This window comes from Plectropomus leopardus, chromosome 9, assembly GCF_008729295.1.
Source record: "Plectropomus leopardus isolate mb chromosome 9, YSFRI_Pleo_2.0, whole genome shotgun sequence".
Lineage (NCBI taxonomy): Eukaryota > Metazoa > Chordata > Actinopteri > Perciformes > Serranidae > Plectropomus > Plectropomus leopardus.
The window spans coordinates 21,370,005-21,390,831 of NC_056471.1; the positions used below are offsets into that span (position 1 = coordinate 21,370,005).

At 38.0% G+C, this 20,827-nt stretch overlaps 1 protein-coding gene across 4 annotated transcripts in view; it reads left to right on the forward strand.

Moving 5' to 3' along the window:
- inppl1b (inositol polyphosphate phosphatase-like 1b) overlaps positions 1-18,808 on the forward strand; it is a 35,828-nt gene extending 17,020 nt beyond the window's left edge. For all 4 annotated transcript variants that reach the window (XM_042492979.1, XM_042492978.1, XM_042492980.1 and 1 more), the window contains 25 exons: positions 1,650-1,788; positions 2,392-2,512; positions 3,513-3,653; positions 3,833-3,920; positions 4,037-4,114; positions 4,999-5,136; positions 5,259-5,373; positions 5,460-5,560; positions 5,653-5,755; positions 5,848-6,044; positions 8,040-8,157; positions 8,274-8,370; positions 8,465-8,603; positions 8,749-8,848; positions 9,523-9,611; positions 11,345-11,426; positions 11,896-11,985; positions 12,088-12,201; positions 12,287-12,375; positions 12,464-12,551; positions 13,793-13,945; positions 14,358-14,439; positions 15,174-15,966; positions 16,636-16,751; positions 17,985-18,808. In XM_042492979.1, the coding sequence (XP_042348913.1) occupies positions 1,650-1,788; positions 2,392-2,512; positions 3,513-3,653; positions 3,833-3,920; positions 4,037-4,114; positions 4,999-5,136; positions 5,259-5,373; positions 5,460-5,560; positions 5,653-5,755; positions 5,848-6,044; positions 8,040-8,157; positions 8,274-8,370; positions 8,465-8,603; positions 8,749-8,848; positions 9,523-9,611; positions 11,345-11,426; positions 11,896-11,985; positions 12,088-12,201; positions 12,287-12,375; positions 12,464-12,551; positions 13,793-13,945; positions 14,358-14,439; positions 15,174-15,966; positions 16,636-16,751; positions 17,985-18,078 (3,465 nt within the window). In that variant the 3' untranslated portion in view covers positions 18,079-18,808. The remainder of the gene's footprint in view (positions 1-1,649; positions 1,789-2,391; positions 2,513-3,512; positions 3,654-3,832; positions 3,921-4,036; positions 4,115-4,998; positions 5,137-5,258; positions 5,374-5,459; positions 5,561-5,652; positions 5,756-5,847; positions 6,045-8,039; positions 8,158-8,273; positions 8,371-8,464; positions 8,604-8,748; positions 8,849-9,522; positions 9,612-11,344; positions 11,427-11,895; positions 11,986-12,087; positions 12,202-12,286; positions 12,376-12,463; positions 12,552-13,792; positions 13,946-14,357; positions 14,440-15,173; positions 15,967-16,635; positions 16,752-17,984) is intronic.
- The last annotated feature ends 2,019 nt before the right edge of the window (positions 18,809-20,827 follow it).

Here is a 20,827-nt window from a genome sequence, read left to right on the forward strand (position 1 = left end):
TACGTATTTTCCCCTCACTGGATTTGCTCCACTAACTCACAAGTAGCATGCTTGGCTTTTTGTTTTTCCAAGACAGCCATGGAGATATTTTGGGGCCCATTTTGTCTCTCACTGTCTCTTACTCCTTGTCATTTCTTTTTAATTGCTTTTCAAGAGATCCTTGTGGTACCAAAAAATACTATTTGAAGAGTTGCTGGTACAACGAAGCCAAAAAAACGGTTGCTTTCACCGCAAAATGAAAACAAAAACTTCTGAAAAGAGGGCACAGGAAAAGAACTTGCTGGGTATTGTGGTCTAATGTGAACCCATTTGATTTTGTCCATGTGACTGGCAGCGCTGTGAGTTTATATGCACAGCACCTGTGCTTATTTAATCTTAATTTCTGCCTGTGCTGCTTTTAGTGTCACTAAAGCGTAACTGTGCAGGCCTTTATTGGAAAGTTTAAGAGCAGGCTTGTGGCTTAAATGTGTGAACATAGGTGTGTAAAGTCATTTTACCATGTTGTTTTGGGAGACTTTTTAGACTGACTGGGAATGTTGAACCACAGTGTAACATGACAGCAGGAAGTTGCTGTCAGTGATGTCACCTCTCCTGTTTGGTGTAGGGCAGAGCTTTCTAAACCCCCTGGGATGCTTTTATCACAGATGATCATCTGCATGTGACTTTTTCTGTCACGCAAATACATACTTCTCTTTTTTTTTTTTTTTTACCAAGCAAGATTTAGAAGAGTTAGAATCAGGCTGTTATTTCACTTTGTGTTGAGTGTAATGCATACAGTACAAGCTTTAGATATTCAGTTGTAGCATCATTTGGTGATGTTTTATTATATAAAACAGTATGAGAACTAATGACAGGTTGCAAAAAATGGCATTAAGGGAGGCCTTGACACTCTGAAGTCACCAAAGCTTTACAGTGGGTTGTGAGGCCTTCTTGATTGAAGTTAAATCTCATAAGATTAGGACACGTGAAGAACATTCACATAGCCTTCCTTTCTTTGCTAAACAGCCTCATCCTGCATTAGAGAGGTTAAAATAACGGCAAATAAAGTCTTTTCAGTATGTGTGATAATTTAATGCAAACAAACAAACAAACAAAAAAAAACAACGGACAGAGAATCGTATAAAAAAGGCCATTAAAATATCAGGAAAACTCATTTCTGTTGCAATATTAAAAGGAAAAAAAGATCCTCAAAATTCATTCAAATTGCTAATTTTTTACAAACTTCCCTGCAGTTATGGCTTTCACATTTTCGGTAATTTGTGAAGTTATCAGTTGCAGATAAATTGCTGAGGGGTCGTCAGTTTGCTTGACGATAGAAAAGGGCTCCCTTCAAGAAAAAGGTTGGGGGACCACTGCTGTAGACCATCACACCATGTTTATATTTTTGCTTTGTAGTACACAAAGAAATTTATTAAAAGCAAAGAGCTAATTGAATTTAACTGCTCTACATATATCAACAAAAAAAAATTCTGCACACTTTGTCGGTGAGTTGTGTAGATTATGTCTCGTGTCATCTACATTGCATCTGTTTATGGTCTCTCTGGTTTTTCCAGTTTATGTTTAAAGCAATGACAAACTGTCAGCAAGTATACATGTTCATGTGATTTATATAGTACATAAACTTATTGACCTGTGTGTATTTGTCACAGACAACACAGGGGGTGCAGGTCAACTGTTTCCGCACACTGGAGGACCTGGTGTTGGGGTACCAGCATCCTCACAAGGGCCTCGTCACTCCTCTGCTTTACGCTGTTCCCCGTGACACGGACACTGGGGATGAAAGCTCAGGTGGGCCCACAGGCTGTTATAACAAATCACCCAACTGTTGAATACATGTACAAATACACTGTATCATGCATTTGTGCATACATAATAAATACTTGCAAAAGCTATTTGCACCCAGGTGTCTTGGCACTCATAGCCAATAATGACATTTACCTGGGTGTATCTTCCTGGGCATCCTAGCAATGGGGAATATTCAGCTATTCTGCAAACATTTATGTACATAGTGTTTATTCTGCAGCTTTATTGATGCTAAAAACTTAAAATAGTCAACTAGGTTGAATAATAATAAGCCAACATTAACTCAAACCCCGTTCTCCTTTGTGAAAGTCCTGTGCTTGACCCCTTCATCAACCATGACTTACTTCCTCCATGGACTCTGTTGCTCTTTATACTATGTCAGCTGACTTTCTGGCAGTATATTTGTGAGTTTGTGGGATCCATAGTAACACCTTGCAGGGATGGGTGTATATAGCTGAATAGCTGCAGTGTGACTTTTTTCACCTGGGTTCAAAAAGACTCTGTAAAATAATACATACACATGGGAAAAACTCCCCTTTCAGGACTGGAATATTAATTGCTAATTATTAATGTCTAATGCATGTACAGATGATGAGAAGCCGCCTCCAGCTCCAGCCTCTGCCAACACAGTGCCTTTCACAGGACCACCTGCAAAGCCAGCCCCTCATGCCCTGTTCCTGGATAAGCTGCAGGAGCTGAACACATCCAGGTACGATTATCAAGCTTAACTGCAAAACAGTTATCAATTGCTAAAAGATGTTGCTTATGCAGTGTTTATCTAGGCTGTACATAGACCCATTATGCGCATTTTCAAGGTCATACTTGTATTTCAGGTTTCTACTTGAACATGTTTACGTAATTTAATTTACAAAAAAACCCACTTTATTCTGTGTTCAGCCTCTATCTTAAAAGTTTTATTTTTAGTGCCTTTCTCTTTAAGTTCCCCTGCTGAAAAAGCCTAGTCTGCTCAGATTGATCAGTGTTTCGGGCTTTTCCATATTTCAACCAAAATCTCACAACAGCACATATTCTAGCAGAAATATAATCAGAAATCATAGAGAAATGAACAACATCAGAAACCAAGACTACACATTTCATGTAGTAAACACTTGTAGTAGCAAGTGCATAATAATAATAATAATAATATTAATGAGAGTAAAAGCAGAAGACCGTATAAAAATACCAGTCACGAGCTGACATCAGCTTGTCTTCAAAGTAGACATAATATTGGAAACAGAGTATTCAGAGCGGTCTGAAGCCTAAAGATTTCGCTCAAAGGGAATTATTTTACATATGTTTTACCTTATTATTTAAAACTCTGGCCACATTTAATATCTGACAGTGCAACATTATATATACGACGGAAAAATAAATAGAAATAAATTCGAGAGCTGCTTATCTTGTGTGACATTATAAAATCCATTTATAGCTGTGACTCTATTAACTGGAGGTGATTTTGCGTGTTATGTTAAATTAAGACATCTGTTTTCACATAGTTTTCTCATTTAAATAAGCAGCTGTTGGTAATCAAGCATAGAGAAAGCAACATGTGAGACACACTTTTGAATATTTGGTGGCCTATAAATAATCAGTGTTAATGCAGAATGTGGTTTTGTGCTCACAGATAAAATGTTAAATTTAAGCAGCGGTAATATTCGGAGAGCAGAAATGGTTTGAACTTTTTCTTGTCTTTTTTATCTGGTTTACAGCACTGCAGGTGAGGTGATCAGCCTACTCAATGACTACCTCTTCAGTGAGCTGCCTCTCGACATTGAGAATGTGCACAAAGGGGCAACAACTCTATGCCACCTCAAGCGCACTCTGGGTACTGCGTGCCAAGGCTTAAACAGGTTAGCATACTAGCAGCACTTTGCAAATGTTCAGCGCAAATGTGTACTACTACGATGGAGTACTGATAATTCAGCGCACTTATATTGTTAACTAAATGTGTGAGGTGGATGCTCTGCACTAAAATGTATTTTAACATTTTGTTTGTTAAACAATAATTGTGGATTCATCTCATCTACAGTGAGATCGACTTGACTCTCTCAAGTCTGGAAACTCTGGCCAAGGTGTTCGATCATCCCAGCTGCACTTTAACACAAACCAAAGCACAGGTACGATACAGTAACTCAGTGTAGTCTTTAAACTGGTAACTCAGTACTGTAGGGATTAAGCTGCATTCTTATACATCAACTCATTGTGCCTTTTGTCTTGTATTTTTGGAAACAAGGGCCCAGAGATCGAGATAGACAGCATTTTGTGTAAGATCTCAGCTTTGGTCAGCCTCCTTTCTTCACTGGAGAAAAAGGTATGTTTATGTAACTATGCAAAGGTACCGAATTAGGTCTTTTTTGACTTTACTGATGAGGTTACACTGATGCTCAGAGGGGAAATTAAAAAATACAAAATAAGGGTAGAAGTTAAAAATATGACCCACAGCAAGGTTAGTATACAAAAAACTGAAAATAGGTGTGACTAGACTTAAGAAAAAAAAAAAAAATTAAAACTCAATGAAACAAAATTTTGTACTTCAAAAATAATTAAAATGAATTAATAAATACTCAGGAAATGTCTTTAATTTTTAATCTTTTAATTTGTCAACACAACAAGCATGAGGAGATATTGGTGCATAATGTTTACTGAGACGTTGATGTCTACATGACTGTGCATCAGCTGCTTTCATGAAGCGTTGTGTTGTAAAACCATTTTGAACTTCTTTTATCTTGCCCTGAGAAATACCAACATATTAAAAAACTAAAATTTGTACTGAATCTAATAAAAACTAAACAACACTATATATATATTAACAATAAAGCTTCAACTGAAATGAGAAAAACCACTCTACTAATGAAGCAAATCTAATCTGAATTGACAACAAAAATTAAAATAAAATGAAAATAAAAACAAATTCAAAATACAAGAACGATTGAAGACAAAGTTACAAGGCAAAATGACAGGTTAGGAGGTAAAGAGGCAAATGTGTGATTAAAAGCCGTGAGTCAGCAATAATGTTAAATTAGTAGCGAACACCACAAAAATATATAATGAATATTGTGTTAACTATTGCTCACAGTGTTATAAAATTCTGTAGCAGGAATGATGAGGTTTTCAAAAATGACAAAAACAAATCAGTCTTGTTTGTGATCGACAACATTGGTGAGATTTGACACTGCAAGTTCTCTGCACTTAAAGGTACTGAAAGCATTACAAGACGCAGTGACCAATCACAATCTGGCAGTGCAGCCTAACCCGCCCCCTCCTGAACCAACACCCACCAACGTAACACCTGTCAAGAACCATGCCAGACAGCTGCCAGTGCACTCCTTTCAGGTAAAGAAAGAAGTTACAGTTAAAGAAGTTACATTTTATGACATGTAATAAGTCAGATCATACTGTTGCTATGTAAGCATATTAACAGCTGTTTTTTTTTGTGTGTGTGTGTGTGTGTGCAGGTGAAGATGGTGAGGTATGGCAGACAGACAGTTTCTGTGGATGTGGACACAGGAGTGCTGCTCTTTGACAGAAAGGCCAGTTCATTTGGTATAGAGAGGGTCTCACACGACAGAAGTAAGAGAATAATGACCTTTAACATTTCTCTTGCTTTAAGATCTGTTGTAAAATTGCCTGCTGTCATGTTTTTTTTTGTGTATCAGTCCTTCAGATTGTCAAGTTCCAGAGCAGTCCGGCAAAAGTACGCATGGTGGTCGACAGCTACCACAACACACCACGGGAGATGACGTTTGAGAGTGTGCGGGTGAGGAAAGATAAATACCTCTATTGTTATTATTAATTGGAATTTGCTGTCTCATCACCAGTATTTCACTGAGTGGCTGTCATCTCTTTCAGAAACGTGATGCCTTCTGCCAACTTCTGCAGCTGATGAAAACCAGACACTCTCAGCTGAGTGAACCTGACGTGATCTCTGTGTTCGTTGGCACCTGGAACATGGGTAACCATGACTGTGACGATGGTGTGAGATTAGAGGGAGAAAGAATTTATTATTATTACTTATTGTGTTGGGTTTTTTTTTTTTTTACACAGGTGGCTCCCCTCCTCCTCGCAGTCTGCAGTCGTGGGCGACCTGCTGCGGTTTGGGACAGACCCCTGATGACTCGACCTCGCTGCTCCCTCATGACATCTATGCTTTGGGGACTCAGGAAAACCCTCAGGGGGAGAAAGAATGGACAGAACATATCAAAGCAACACTTCGCAGCTACACGCACATCGACTTCAAACAAGTAATTCTCCTTTTTTCCACATTTTTTTTCAAGTGGTGACTCTTAATGTCTAGTTAGGGTGCGTTATCCATAAAGCTGCCATATTTTCACAGATGAAAGATTCTCAGTTTACATGCCCAGTATAGTAAAAGCGAGACTCCACTTATATTTATAGCAGGGCTACTACAGTATCAGTCAAAACAGTTGCATTAAGCCTTTTTTGGCTCCAGTGGGAGTTGCATGAAGTCTGATATATTGCCTCAAGTGATTTCACCCTCTGATCTTGAGATTTTTTACATTTTGTGAATCCTCCAATGTTTTAGGAGAGCTGGGTCTAGTAAGGTTTACTGATAGAAAACATTTTACATTTAATTTGAAAACAAAATACATTGCATTGGAGGGAAAAAAAACAAACAGCTCTTGTTGTACTGCAGTAATTAACAATTTTGCTGACTTCTTATTTCTATTGTTTTTATGTGGATTTTCACATTTTTAACGAAGTGCAAATAAACATAAATTTTAAAAAAGTAACTTTTTACATAAAAACAAAGATGGGAAAAATATAAGAATAAAATATTACATATTTTAAACAAATAGAAAGATTCAATAAATATAATAATGGCTAAGACAGGTTTCTAGTAATATTGTAGTGCCAGCATTTCCAAGCAAAATATTTAGTAATGTATTGCCCTATTGTGGTAGTAGCACAATAGGCACAGAAGTCAATCTTTGTTATAGATATGAAATATATTTTCCACTTTTTTTCCCAATATGTTTGTCAGACCTGTCAGTGCTTGTATGAGACATCTGCCCATAAGAGGCTACTTTACAGACTTCATTAAACAAGCTCCAAAAGGACTAACATTTTTGATAAATGCTAATGATTTTAATAATTTCTTTGTGAATAATGAACATATTAATAACACATGGATAAAATGTTAACAGAAAATCCCAGAGTGAAGCCTAACAAAGATTATCTAAATTGATCTTATATACTGTATATCTCAAAATTAAGATGCATATTGGTAAAACAACAAATGCAGCACCTCTCATGATGGAAGAACATGTTTTCAAAACATACCCACCAAATACTACTCACAGAAATCTCAAAATCAAAATTCACCCAGCTGTCTAAACAGATTTGCAATCTTGCAAAAGAAAGAATACCTTCACATGATCCAGTACGACATGATCTAATGCTACTGTTCTTTATTTTTATATGAAATGATAATTTAAAAAAATTACATACACTATAATACCTCTGGACAGATAGAAAAAAAGACTGACGAGAGAAAGAGTCATAAGTGGTTCACTATGGTTTCATGACGAAACAAAAAAATGGTAAAACTTTAGGTTTACATTTTAGAACAATGTATGACATTATTTGCATAACCTGTGCAACGAGTTGAATGTAAAAGGACATTTTAACAGACGACTAAACATAAACTGATTATAAAGTTTTAAGTCTTTTCTGAAATGGTGGGGTCACCCTGACATTTTATTCTTACAAAGCTTGTATTCTTTTTATTTATGTAAATCAGTGCTTCATGCATTTTATAACACTGTCAAGAAAAGACAAACACATTCTTCTGCATTTCAAAGCACGTCCCCTCAAGTGAAACCTTGAAATACATTTGGTAGACAGCATTCATTAAGTGTGGAGGAACACAGGCACATAGAAATAAAAAAAAAAAAGGTTAAACACACATTTTTCACTTGGAAGCAAAATGTTTCAGCAGTGTCTGTGAGAGTTTCTTATGCTTTGTCATTGGTGTTCTTGTGGGAATATATCTGAAAATATCATCTCAGTAACAGATTAGTTTTGATGTATTGATTTGTTTTGGAGAACTGGTCTGTTTTGCAAAATGAACATGTGTTTCAGTGGCTGCGTGAACTGAAATGGAGTCTGTCTTTATAGATATGGTCAGATAAACTGAGATGATCTGTAATTACGTGTTCTTTGCTGGTTGGAAACTGTTCTTGTCATCTACTGTAATGTGGATCTTTGTCCTGTAGGTGGCAGTACAGTCCCTCTGGAACATGAGGCTGGCTGTGTTTGTAAAGCCGGAGCATGAGAGTCGCATCAGCCATGTGAACACAGCCAGTGTGAAGACCGGCCTGGGGAACACTTTGGGTAGGCTGCCCTGCGTGACTTCACCATCACAAACACAGAAAATGTATAGCATCGTGGCTGCCAGCCAGTGTGTGATAAGCTAGAATAAAATGGTTCGAGTGTTTCTGTTGTTTTAGGAAACAAGGGAGCTGTAGGGGTCTCTTTCCTCTTCAATGGGACATCTTTTGGGTTTGTTAACTGCCACCTGACCTCTGGAAGTGAGAAAGTCCTCAGGTACATTGTGTGTGCAGTGTATGCGCCTCTGTTTCATTTCTATGCAGTATTTAAAAATGTAAAAACTGTCTCGTGTAATGTGCATCATGTTCAGGAGGAACCAGAACTTTGTGGACATCCTCCGACTGCTCTCTCTGGGCGACAAACAGCTCGGTGCCTTCGACATCAGCCTGCGCTTCACCCATCTCTTCTGGTGTGGAGACCTCAACTACAGACTCGACTTGGACGTACAGGTCAGACCCACTGTGTTTATTTCTTTCATTGTTATTTTTTAACATTGATTGAAGATGGGTTAATGTTAAATGTGACATAATAGTGAGTTAAAAAAGTACCCAGATATAAATGTTCCTGCTTCTCTCTGGTCCCCACTGACTCCAGGACATCCTGAAACATGTATCAAAGAGGGAGTTTGAGGAGCTCATGTGTGCAGACCAGCTGACCCGAGAGAGACACAAGAGGAAGTCCTTTCTCAATTTCAGTGAGTTTCAGTTTGATATTGGCCTTTATTTAAATCAATCAATAAAAAAAATGACATTAGACAGTAATGGTATAAACACTTCAAAGCTGCTTTACAGGTAGAAAATGTATGAAAAATAGATAAATAGATTTAAAATAAAAAAAGACCCTTTTGAAACCTGAATCAATATCACTTTTCCGGTGCTGCGTTCAGATGCCTTCACAAGTACTTTAACCTTCAAAATCTGAGCAAACTGGTTTGCTTTCTTTTGAAAACATGGGGAAAAAGGCAATGAACAAGTTGGCAGGAAAGTGTTCCACAAACTGCAAGAAATTTGAAGCTTCGGAAGATTATTTTTTTTTAAAGGATTGGAAAAAAACGACCCCCCCAAAAAATATTTATAATTATCAGAATTATACATCCAGAATTATTTAATCTAATTATTATATTATTATAAGTCATTTTCCTTATTCTTAAACTTTATTCTTAAAGTTTTTCCCCACTAATTTTTAGGTATTTTGTACCCCTTTATTTTCTTTTCGCTAATTTTTGGGTCATTTCTACTTAAATTGCACACTGCCCCTTTCCCATGTTTCCAAAAGAAATCAAGCCAGTTTGCTCAGGTTTCAAAGGGTTAATTTGGACTTGGCTTTACCTTTGCTTACCTTCTTCTTTCTCCGTTTATTGTGGTTAAGAGGAAGAGAAGATTGCCTTTCCACCCACCTATCGGTATGAACGAGGCTCCAGAGACTGTTACCTGTGGCAAAAGTACAAGACTTCAGGAGTGAGTCATGTCTTATTTCACAGAAGCACCTCAGTAAAACAGAACGATGTGTACATCGACAATTCTTTAAGGGGCAGGGTGAAGGATGCGTGCCCACAATAAAAACAATATCTGCACCTCTGAGTCGCTGCCCCAAAAGGTTTTGACACATACAAGCAATACTTCAAATATTACCAGTCCTTCAGGACTTCAGATATATAATATTAGCGGCATGGCTCAGGGATGGCAGTGTCGGTCTGTCCACCACTGTGCTCTAGACTGAAATATATCAGCAACTATTGGATGGATTACCATGATACTTTTTTTAATTAACATTTTATGGTTCCTAATTAATGGGCGGCGATATACATACAAATTTCCTCTTGATTTGTTATTATTTTGTTAGCAACCATTGATATATTGGATTCACCAATGTTTTTTTTTAATAATTTGTTTACGAGTGGTAAGCACTTCTCTTACCAAGATAAGAGAAAAACATGTTTTTTTTCACACATTGAAACACAAATTGTTGTCCAGTACAAGGAAATATAAGTTTTAAATTAGAGGATTATTTTAGGTTCATTTAACAGTACATCAATTTCACTACTGCTTAAAGGAATACTTCACCTAAAAATTGACCATTTTTAAATCAGTTTATCATGCCGTGTTACACTGAATGTATTAAGAAAACTTTGTTTTTCCTGTATGCCTCTAGATTGAATGGTGAACATGCTGACGTGTTGGTTGATCGGTAGCCACGTCTAACAACCGCAAAAATAAATCAATTAAATATTTAGTTCAGTTTACACACTCTCACTCTATCTACTCATATGTTCAGTATTTACCAAACATGCATTTTCATTAAAAAAAAAACAAAACTTAATATTGGAGTCTAACTTTGCAGAGCACAAAGATAAGTTTCTGTTTTAGTTTGGTTTTAAATGCTATGGTTTTTAGTAAAAATGCATGTGTTTGGTAAGTACCAAGCATCGTCTGGATAAATGAGATTTTGATAATAGTGCACAAATTCTGGTAAATTTAGCAAATAAATGTTTTGATGTAGTTCTGCTGTTTTTGCAGATTGTGATCCCCAGTCAATTAATAAATCAGTGTTTTTGCTATTCTCCTTGGATGCAAGGAAAAGAAAGTTTTTGTTCACAAATTCAAGGTAACACAACATGACAACTAACGAATATACAAATGACCCATTTTGTGGGTGAAGTATTCTTTTAAGAGAAGATCAGTTGATTCAAATTTGTATTTCTATGATGAAATGCTTCCTTTTGGAGCCACTCAGTATTTCATTAATTGCTGTGTTAATGTCTTAATTATGAAGGCACCTGTTTGTCTTATTTGTGTCTAAATCATTTTTTAAATGACACTGTTGTCAAGCTTTCAGCCTGTCTGTATTTTAGACTCTGATGCTAAATACAGTATGCAATATGTACCAGCAAAGCACTACTACAAAGAAAAGACCCTATAGAGACGGTCTAAATATACAGTTTACTCACTTCTTAAGATATTCATACATGTAGCTTAATCCTGTTTAAGGAGTCCCTAGGGACAGAGAACGTACAGCAGCTGCCACTAACACTAAAAATAGGAGGGTAAGAGTTAACTCGGTCTAAAAAAGGAGCGTGTGGCATAACAGGAATGAAGGCATCCTGCACTGCATACCTTTTGTATAATTGGCAACGTAACCTGTTGACCAACAAACATACATTGTCGATTTATGTCTGGATCTATTTCTGTAGGTACGAGTCAATGTTCCCTCATGGTGTGACAGGATTCTGTGGAAGTCCTACCCAGAGACTCACATCATCTGCACTGCATACGGTAAGATCTGGAGGTTTAAAAATGTTTATATAATTCAAAAACAGTTAAATAAAAAAAGGGCATAAACAAAACATGTAAGAGCAGCACACAAAGGTCAGTGCTTTAGTCTTGACATAAGCCAGAGGTTTTGATGCAGCATTCTAAATTTAGATAACTGTGGCCTTTTTTTTTTCTTCATTTATGCCACTGTAAAATGAGAGCACCCGCAAAACGAATAACGGTCGACCCCTACATCCTGGTCTGTGGTCCACAAAGAAACAGAGTCATTTCCTCTCATTCTGCCCGAGCTTTTGTTTCTGACGAACCTCACAAAACTGTCAAAACAAAAGAAATATGGGGTAGTAGAAAAACGACTTTTTGACTCCTAAATCACTCTTTTTGTCACATATTGTGAAATATCTGCATCACAGTGCTGCACAGTGACATTTATAATATGATAATAAAGTAAGATGGATTTGTCTGTTTCCAGGTTGCACAGATGACATCTTCACAAGTGATCACTCACCTGTTTTTGCCACGTACCAAGTTGGAGTGACATCACAGTTCAGCGCCAAAGCAGGTGATGTCATTGTTATGTCCCTACTGGACACAAACAGATGGGACGTGACTGAATCCCTTCATTAAGTGAACGGTATTGTTAAAATGTTTTTCTCTCGCACAGATTCAAATTCCGGCATGGAGAGGGCCTGGATAGAGCTGGAGGGCGTCGAGGCCATTGTGAAGACGGCGAGCAAGGCAAAGTTCTTCATTGAATTTCATTCATCCTGCCTTGAAGGTATGATGTCGCAGCAACAAGACATTTTATATAAAGCCGTTATGCAACATGGCGGCAAAAGATTAATTCATGTTTTTCTTTGCAGAGACACGACGCTCGACTGAGAATGACTCACAGAGCTGTGATGTTCCTGGGTTTCTCAAACTGGGCTGGTCCTTTAAACAACTGCCAAAGGTTAGAGGCTCGATTGAAAATGGCTGAAAATATGGTTTGGTTATTAAGTCAAATTCTTAACTTGCATGTTGTTTTTTGTCCGTCACAGCTTCTTCCAATCATGTCGGACATGGAGTATCTTCAGGATCAGCACCTTCTGCTGTCTGTCAAGTCATGTGACGGGTTTGAGTCATACGGTTGGTCACACGGCAAATTCATTTTGTCTGAGTAACTACTTCATATATAATATTTTAGGTTGCCTAATGAGGGCCCTTAAAATCACAATTCATCCAAGAACATGAAATTCATTTTTTTTCTTCTTCTTTTTTTTTTTTTACCCTTGTTACAAGTGCTATCGACACAGTTTCCGCAGATCCTTAAAAAGTCTTAAAAGGCCCTGAATTCATGAATCTAAAAGTAAGGCCTTTTTAGGTATTAAATGTCTTAAATCAATCTTTCAAAAATTCTTAAAAATGCTACTGGGAAATGGGATGATTTTTTTCCTGATGTTGCATTGTAAAATTTTTAAATAATTGGTAACATCTATATTTAAAAAACAATTTACAGAATGCCTCTCACATAAACGTCACGAAAATATGGTTAGCGGAACCAGCAATATTAATGTATAGTTTCAAGCCGAGACGCTTGGAGCAGCAACTATAAAAAGTTAGATTTCTACCATATGAAATTACCTGGATCTTCAACATTGTGGGGCCCCCGAGGGCAAGCGTACTAGAAATTTATGAGTGGCTTACTTCAGGTTTAGCCCACCACTAACTTGAATGGGATGAAAATGATTTAATAATGCAGTTCTTCCTTATAAATGTTATTGGAGTGAATGGATCAAATTCTGATGGTAAAACAAGTTTCATTTCGTGGGGGCAAGTCTTTCACAATTTAAGTCTTTTTGGGCTGTGTGGCGTGTGACCCAGAGGTTTATATATATATTTCTTTTTTGGTTAATGTAAAATTGGTCCTGAATTTCATTCTGAGTGGCATTAAAAAATTGTGTTAAAAAAAATTCAACTCTAACTTGCCTGCAACTTTATCAACACATCAAAAAAACTGAATTATGTTTTGATACAATTTAAAGATTTCATCTTAAGCTCCCAATTTTTTATTTTTTTATGAAAAACATCTCTTTGGAAATGATCTGTGGGCAGTGTCATTGACAACTTTTTTCTACCGAGATACAATTTTTTTTCATCTCTACAAATACTCACAGTAAAGTTTATGGATTATTGTATTTTTAGACACTGAATTGTGAATGTTAGACATTTTCTTTGAAGGGCAATGCGATTAAATTTCAATGTAGTTGAACTGCAGTCAGTGTCAAGGTCAATGGAAATCATGCTGAAACTATCTGGATGGAAAGGTTGGACACTTTTTCTCAGGGTGAAATGTCTTATTGATACAGTGAATAATCTTTTTTTCAAAGGTGAATGCTGTGTGGCTCTGCGCTCACTCACCGGTGCGTCGGAGCAGTTTGAGACATTTTTGAGTCACCGAGGCGAAGAGATGGGCTCCATAAGAGGACGGGTGAGGGTCCATGTGCCCAAAGACAGACGAGGAACGCGGGAGAAGACCTATGGTGGGTCAGCGGGAACTTGTCCTCTCCTACCCTCTGCCTCGCTTGCACTATCACTTCCCACTAAACTTTCATCTTCACTGTCACTGCATTCTTTGACTCTTCTGTGAGTCTCACATTGCTTCCTCTATTTGGTTCCTAAATGATCCCTGCCTTGGCTTTACACTTGCTGGTATCTATCGACCGCTTCCTCTTTTGGCTCCTGAATGACTGACCCTGACCAGATGCATCCTGAGACACTGAAACAGGACAGATGAGTATTATGTCACCAGGTCAGGCACTATGACAACACACGCAAACACCACGATGCTGTGTGACTGCAAACTGGCAAGGCCTTTGGCCTACACGCAACACACAGACTTTGAGGAAGTGTTGCCCATTATGAAATGCATTTCTTCTGATTTGACTTTTTCAGAGTGTTTCTATTTTGAGAAAGATGATAAAGGTCCTGGGAGAGGACACATGTCTCCTGCACCTACACGAATCCAAATAAACAGGTGAGGACTTTTTAACATTTCTGAGCAGCAGAGAGATCCCGGCTCTCAAAGAAAGGTTGTGATGTTAAATTCGCAAAAATATCTTTCTTTTTGAACGACCCTTAAAGAGAAACGAGCTGACTTGATTTCGTAAGCGGGTCTGGATCCAGAATCCTGCTTCTGTATTCTGCATGCACAGCTGTGCATAAGAGCCAACTTAACTTTTGAGAGCTGCAGACACTCGTTCAGCACAACTCTCAATCAGCCCGCACGCCCTGAACCCAAGAACGGGTCATGCATGAACACACACCTATGAAGTAAAAAGACAAGGTCTTCCCCAAACTTCAGCAATATTACTGACAAGTCAAATATATCCTCTTTTTTTATGATCAATACTTTGTTTTGGAGGTTTACAAATCCTTTTTGAGACTGTAAGCACATTTCCAAAGTGCTTTATTTGGAAACAAGAAAAACCGGTATGAACTGTGATACAGTGGATATTATCTATATTATACTAAAAAACTATGAATTATTTTTAATGTTATGACTCGAGTGCTGTTGAGTATTTTGAGGTCTTATAGGCCTTTAAAGGGGACCTTTAATGTTTTTTCTTATTTTCTGATGTGTATATAATGTCACAATGTTGGATGTTCACATGGCCAAAGTTTCAAATAATGAGGCAAAATGTTAAAGTAATCCACATGAGCAAAAACCTCAGGCTGCAGACCATCCTGAATACTCTGTTTCTGTTTCAGGTCCTTGGCAGCTCCTCCCAAACTAACTCCAAGCAGCTACACCAATCCTGCCTACTTCATCTTTGAAGGTGTGTCAGTGGCACGCAGGGTGGAGGAGGCTCTCCCTCAGCAAAGGGATCCTCAGGTCATCTGGTCTGGAAATGAGGCCTTGCAGCTCCCTAAAATCTCTGGACGTCAGGGCTTCGACAGAAGACCCTGTCGCAGGTCAGACTTTACAGAGATTGAAATCCCAGCCGTCCTTCCCCACTACACTCCAACCAACGACCTTCATACACCCCAAACCAACTCCTCCTATCAGCTTTTCCCGGCCAAAAACCCATCTCCCATACCTCCACCTTCAAGTAAAGCTGTGTCACAGTACCAGGAACAGACATCACAACCCAGAGACAAATACCAAAAAAATATTGTTCAAGACTCCATACTGCCCGAGAAGAACCTGAGGAACTTGTATATGAATCACTCAGCAATCATCAGGGAAAAAAACAGAAGGGATCAACATCAGCTTCTCCCAGAAAGAACAAAACCTATCCGGGCAACAAAAGTGCCGTCAGCTTTCTCCTACATGCCCTCTCACCTGCCACACTCTCAGGCTTCTGTTCCCTGGATGCTGGATCAGCAGCCCCCGGGACCTACAGGAGACCACTCCCTCACTGCTTTGCAAATGGCCAAGTCCCTCAGCGAAGTGGACTTCTTCCCCACAGAGCACAGAGGCCCGTCCATACCCAACCAGAGGCCAAGTTATAGAAACGGCCCCTCCATGCATGGAGACAGAGGCTACAGCTGGGAGAAAGAGGTAGGACACAAACACACCTTTAAAAAGACATTACTACTGATTCTCTTCAGAAAGCAGAATCAGAAATACAAGATTGATCCCCGGGGGCAAATTGTGGCTCATTACAGTCGCTTAGATGCCAGCATAAAGAATGATCGCAAGTAGAAATAATTACCAGCACAAGTATATAAACATAGAAAGTAGAAATACAGTAAGGGTTAACAATTAGCACTGTATGTAAACATTTAAATATATAAAATAAAGCATATATAGTATGCTGATCATATAAGTGTGTAAAAATATAAATGTAAGAAATACAGTAATAGACAATTAGCACTAATATGTAAATATTTAAATTATAATATGGATACTAAGTGTACTAAGTGTGTAAAACAAAAATTGTGCCCTATGCCGCAATGCAGTGTATAAAACTAGTATGTAGGTTAAAAATATAAAAATATAAATATGTTTGCAAAACTACAATGAACATCAACATATACATAAACAAGAATAACAATAGGAATATATATAATGTATAACATGTTTAACATGGCCTACATTCAAGAGTTGGAAGAATATTGCACATTTGAGTAATTGCAATGAGAATTGCTGTAGTTGAAATATTTCACCAAATATTGCAGTTAAGACAGTGATGTCATAGATAATGCTGCCTGCTTTTTCTCAATGCAGGTGTCTGTCCTTCAAGGTGCACCTGAGACAGTTCGGGAGCTTCTTAGCACTCTGGGTCTTCAGAAATACACGCTGGGACTCAGCCTTAACGGCTGGGATGATCTGGATTACTTCAGGTAAAATGATTTTGGATTTTGGATAACTCCATGCTGAAGTAGGCTCATTATTTCATTGACAGGCAAATTATGGAATTACCGTTACTGCACAGATACAGATGGTGTTTTTACAGTTTCAAGAGCCAGAAAATCTGAGTTTGTACAAAGGTGAGGGAGACGAGGTGGAACTGAATTTGGATATGCAAGAAGTAATCACCACGGCAAAAGCGCACAACTTTGAAGAAGTGGCAGGAAAAGCTACTGAAAAATGAACAAAACAACTTTGTATTTAAAATAAATGTTTGCAGGTGTCAATCACTTTAATAGAGTTTGAGTTTCTTTGACTTCTTTAGTGAGAAACTTTGTTGTGCTAAGACATTACCAAAGCATCTGAAGGGAGAATAGATTGTTTTTTGCTTTAATGTGTCATTATGAAGTACATGTTGATTGCACAATCTATGTTTAGACTGGTTCCAAATAAGTCTTGTTTTCAATATGCAACTCTGTCTTCTACCGGGTACAATTTCCCAAGAAAATTAAGGCGCGATTTAAGGCACAAAGGAAATGCCTAGACCATTTTGCAACCAAAATAGGAAGCGGATAGTTCTTTGTTTTCCTTTCCTTGTTGGAAGTAACTGTGGAAACTTAAATCTGCAAATGCAAAAGAACCCTGGAAAGCGCTACGGGGGACAAAAGTTGAAAAGCTGTCTTTCTAGAAAATACAAATTTTTGCATGCAACAAAAATGATTTTTTTCTTTGTTTCACATGTGCAACATCTGCCTTTTTAAAAACTTTACTTTACTTTTTAAAGTTCCCACTTTAATGCAATTTCTGTTTGCAGTGTAAGTTGTAATGTAGAAACCATCACCTCCAAAACCCAGTGTTATTTTCCACCACATGGCTTGGTCTCTAATTGAATCTGTGATGCTTTCACTAAATTTAAATACTGGAAGGCATAAACCAAAATCAAAAATGGAAATTTGATGAGTAAACAACCTATAATAATTAATACATATTTTATTTAAATCTTTTTGTCACCCAGATATAACTGTTTTTAAGAGATATCCTAAGTGTTCATGAGACAGTTGCAATAATTAGTTATAGCCTGATCATATTACAAAGATGCGTATAACAGGGGCACTAATGCAAAAATAAATCCAGTCTTGGTGTGTTAGTAGTAAAGTAAAAATCACTACGAATTACTATTGAATTTCCGGTCAGGTTGGAGTCAGTGTCCTTTCTTCTCTCTACAGCGGTATTACTGAGGAGGATCTACGTGCTGCAGGAGTTACAAACCCTTCACACCGACGCAGGATCCTTGAGAACCTGCCCAGGAACTGGAACTGACGTACAGAGATAAGAAACATCGCTGGCGTGCAGCCTTGCAGTCCGCTCAATGAGAACTGGAATAACTGTTAGAAACGAGATCTGAGGGGTGGAAAGACTGATCGGATATCAATCACATCAGCTGGACTTTACCACAGCCCTGCCATCTTTTCATTTACTCGATCAATACTGTAACAATAGTTTGTCTGTGTCAACACAGCAAAGGGAGCAAAATGCAGGAAATACTCGTTGCAAATGCTGCTTTATTCATCTATCCATCTTGATAATGAAAGCGGAGGGAATATGAATGGAAAACCTTGATGTGTATCTCCAGTAACTGACACATGTACAAATATTGATTATGGGATCAAGGTCTCATTGATTTTGTTTTAAATGAATTTTAGATGACTATAAAAATATAGTCCTTCAATTTCCAGTGTTCACTCAAGGCTAGCGTTTACCGTTCACCTTCATCCCTTCTACTGTGTGCTTTCCATTACTCTGCTATTATTGAGCCTGGATCTGAGCGTGTAAAAGCCCTCTATTAAACCTATGGAGCATAAAATTCATAGCTGTACATATCTACTGGAACATCGTCTGTAAAGTTGGTACAGAAGGACCTGCCATATTTCATTTTGTTTACTGTCTCATACTGTTGCTATCATGTCACTTAATCAGTACCAATGTCCACTGTCCATGTTTTATGCAACCTTTTATGAAGTAAAGTGCATAAAGCAACTCTTGACCATCACTAAGCAATCACAAGTGTTATTTCATGCTATCGAGCAGTGGTGGAAATCACTTCTTCAAATCGGTTCCATTTCAGTGCTCAAATCACCATTGCACTAATCCTGCATGCATGTTGTTTAATCTCACCTTGAACGGATGTGTATTCTGCTTAATGGTCTAATACTGTGATGCATATAGACTGCAAGAGAGGAGAGTTTGTAAAACTTGAGTTACAATAATATTTTACTAAAAAAAATTTGCCACAATACTTTGCAAATCCACCAATCCAAGATGATGCTTCTCTTTAAAGGGTAATTTTTTTCAATATGGACATTATTTTCCCGTTTATTATTTATTTATTTATTTTATTATTTTCAAGTTTTTTCATATGTGTCTGATTTGAACATCCGTTTTGTTAAAACCGGTCCAGTATTGAAAGAGAGAGCTGCAGCTGCGCAACAAGTGACAATGTAACTAGTTGAGGCAATTGTGTATGTCACTGTACATCCTTTAAAAGTGGCTATTTTGCCACTGACAGGTTCAGATTGTTCTTAAAAATGTCAAAAGTTTCTTTTCATCTTGAGAGAGAGAGAGAGAGAGAGAGAGAGAAAAGGCAGCTGAGGGTGAATCAGCTGCTGCGAGGTCACAGCTCTGAAGACTAGTTGTGTAACCTTGAGATATTTCAGAGCAGAATTTAAACCCCTTTCCCACCAAAATTAGCATGTGCATGGGGATTTTTCAAACACTGGTAAACCTGCTTAATATAAGCGACTGACTCTGTTCCCACTGCCAGTGAATACACTGCACAAGTCTGCCTTTCTGTCAGCTTGTGTGTGTGTTGTCTTGTTGGTGTGTCCTTGCGACATCAAGGACAGGCAGAAGAACAGGTAAACAGTAGACAGCAGCAGGAACAGAGGTCTTTAAAAACTCATCAGTGGTTTCTTTTCTTTATACATTTCTAACTTATTCCGTTTCCCTTTCAAAGTCAGTGCAGATGTGTTTGGATCGGTGTTTTAGCGCTGTTTAGGAGGACATGGGTGGTTATTAGTGACAGTGCTTCATCATGCCAGTTAAGGAGCTGAAATTAGTGCGTTCACCCAGGTGTTGTGTTCGCATCAATGCCAATCGGAGCTGGAGGTGATAAAAACCCATGTCTGCTGCAGAGTCATTTGACCAGGGTGTGAATGCTGATTGTACACGTTCCCATTGCATTAAAAAGCAAAAAAGATATTAGCGGGCGTTAACATTTTTTGTGCAGTGGGAATGAGGCTTTAGACACAAATAACAAATACGCTGAATCAAGCAAAATGTTAAAAAAAAAACACTTCAGACACCCATGATAACATCTGTCAGTGGCAAAATAACCACTTATAATCAACGTACAATAAAGCGCACTATTGCCCCATCTGGTTGCATTGCAGGTGTTGCTCTCTCTCAATATTGGACCACTTTAAAAATTGTTGTTCATATCAGTCAGACACAAAAACATGGTAAACACACTCCAGATTAAAGTATGTAAAAGTTGCTTTAAGTGGTACGCATGCAAGAATCTACACACTGTGTGTTACTAGCTACGTTTAACCACACATCATATTTTATGAATTGTATAGCCTCTGATTTCTATTTCGCTCTTATTTTCAGGTTCCTCTTGGAAAGTGTGAGATTTCCTTAGTCTGGACCAGGAACCAATGCTCTTCCAACTCACATAAACATGATTACATCAGGTAGGCTATATTTTTGAATACAGGGTTACTGACATCATGTCAATGACCAAACATGCAGAAGCTGTATTTGTGAGCTCAGTGTAATAATAGGCCAAAGCAGAGAGAGATAAGACAACTGTGAATCTCATCCAAAAATAACAAAATATTCCACTCAGTGTGTGAGTGTCAGTGGTTTTGCTTGTAACATTCAGTTGAGGTAGTTACTCATTAAGGCATGACCAAACACATCCCTCTGTCCTCTGGCAGCAGGTACATACTGACTGAGGTGATGCCATCAGCCCTAGGGCTGCTGGGATGTTTTGTCGACATGCAAATTA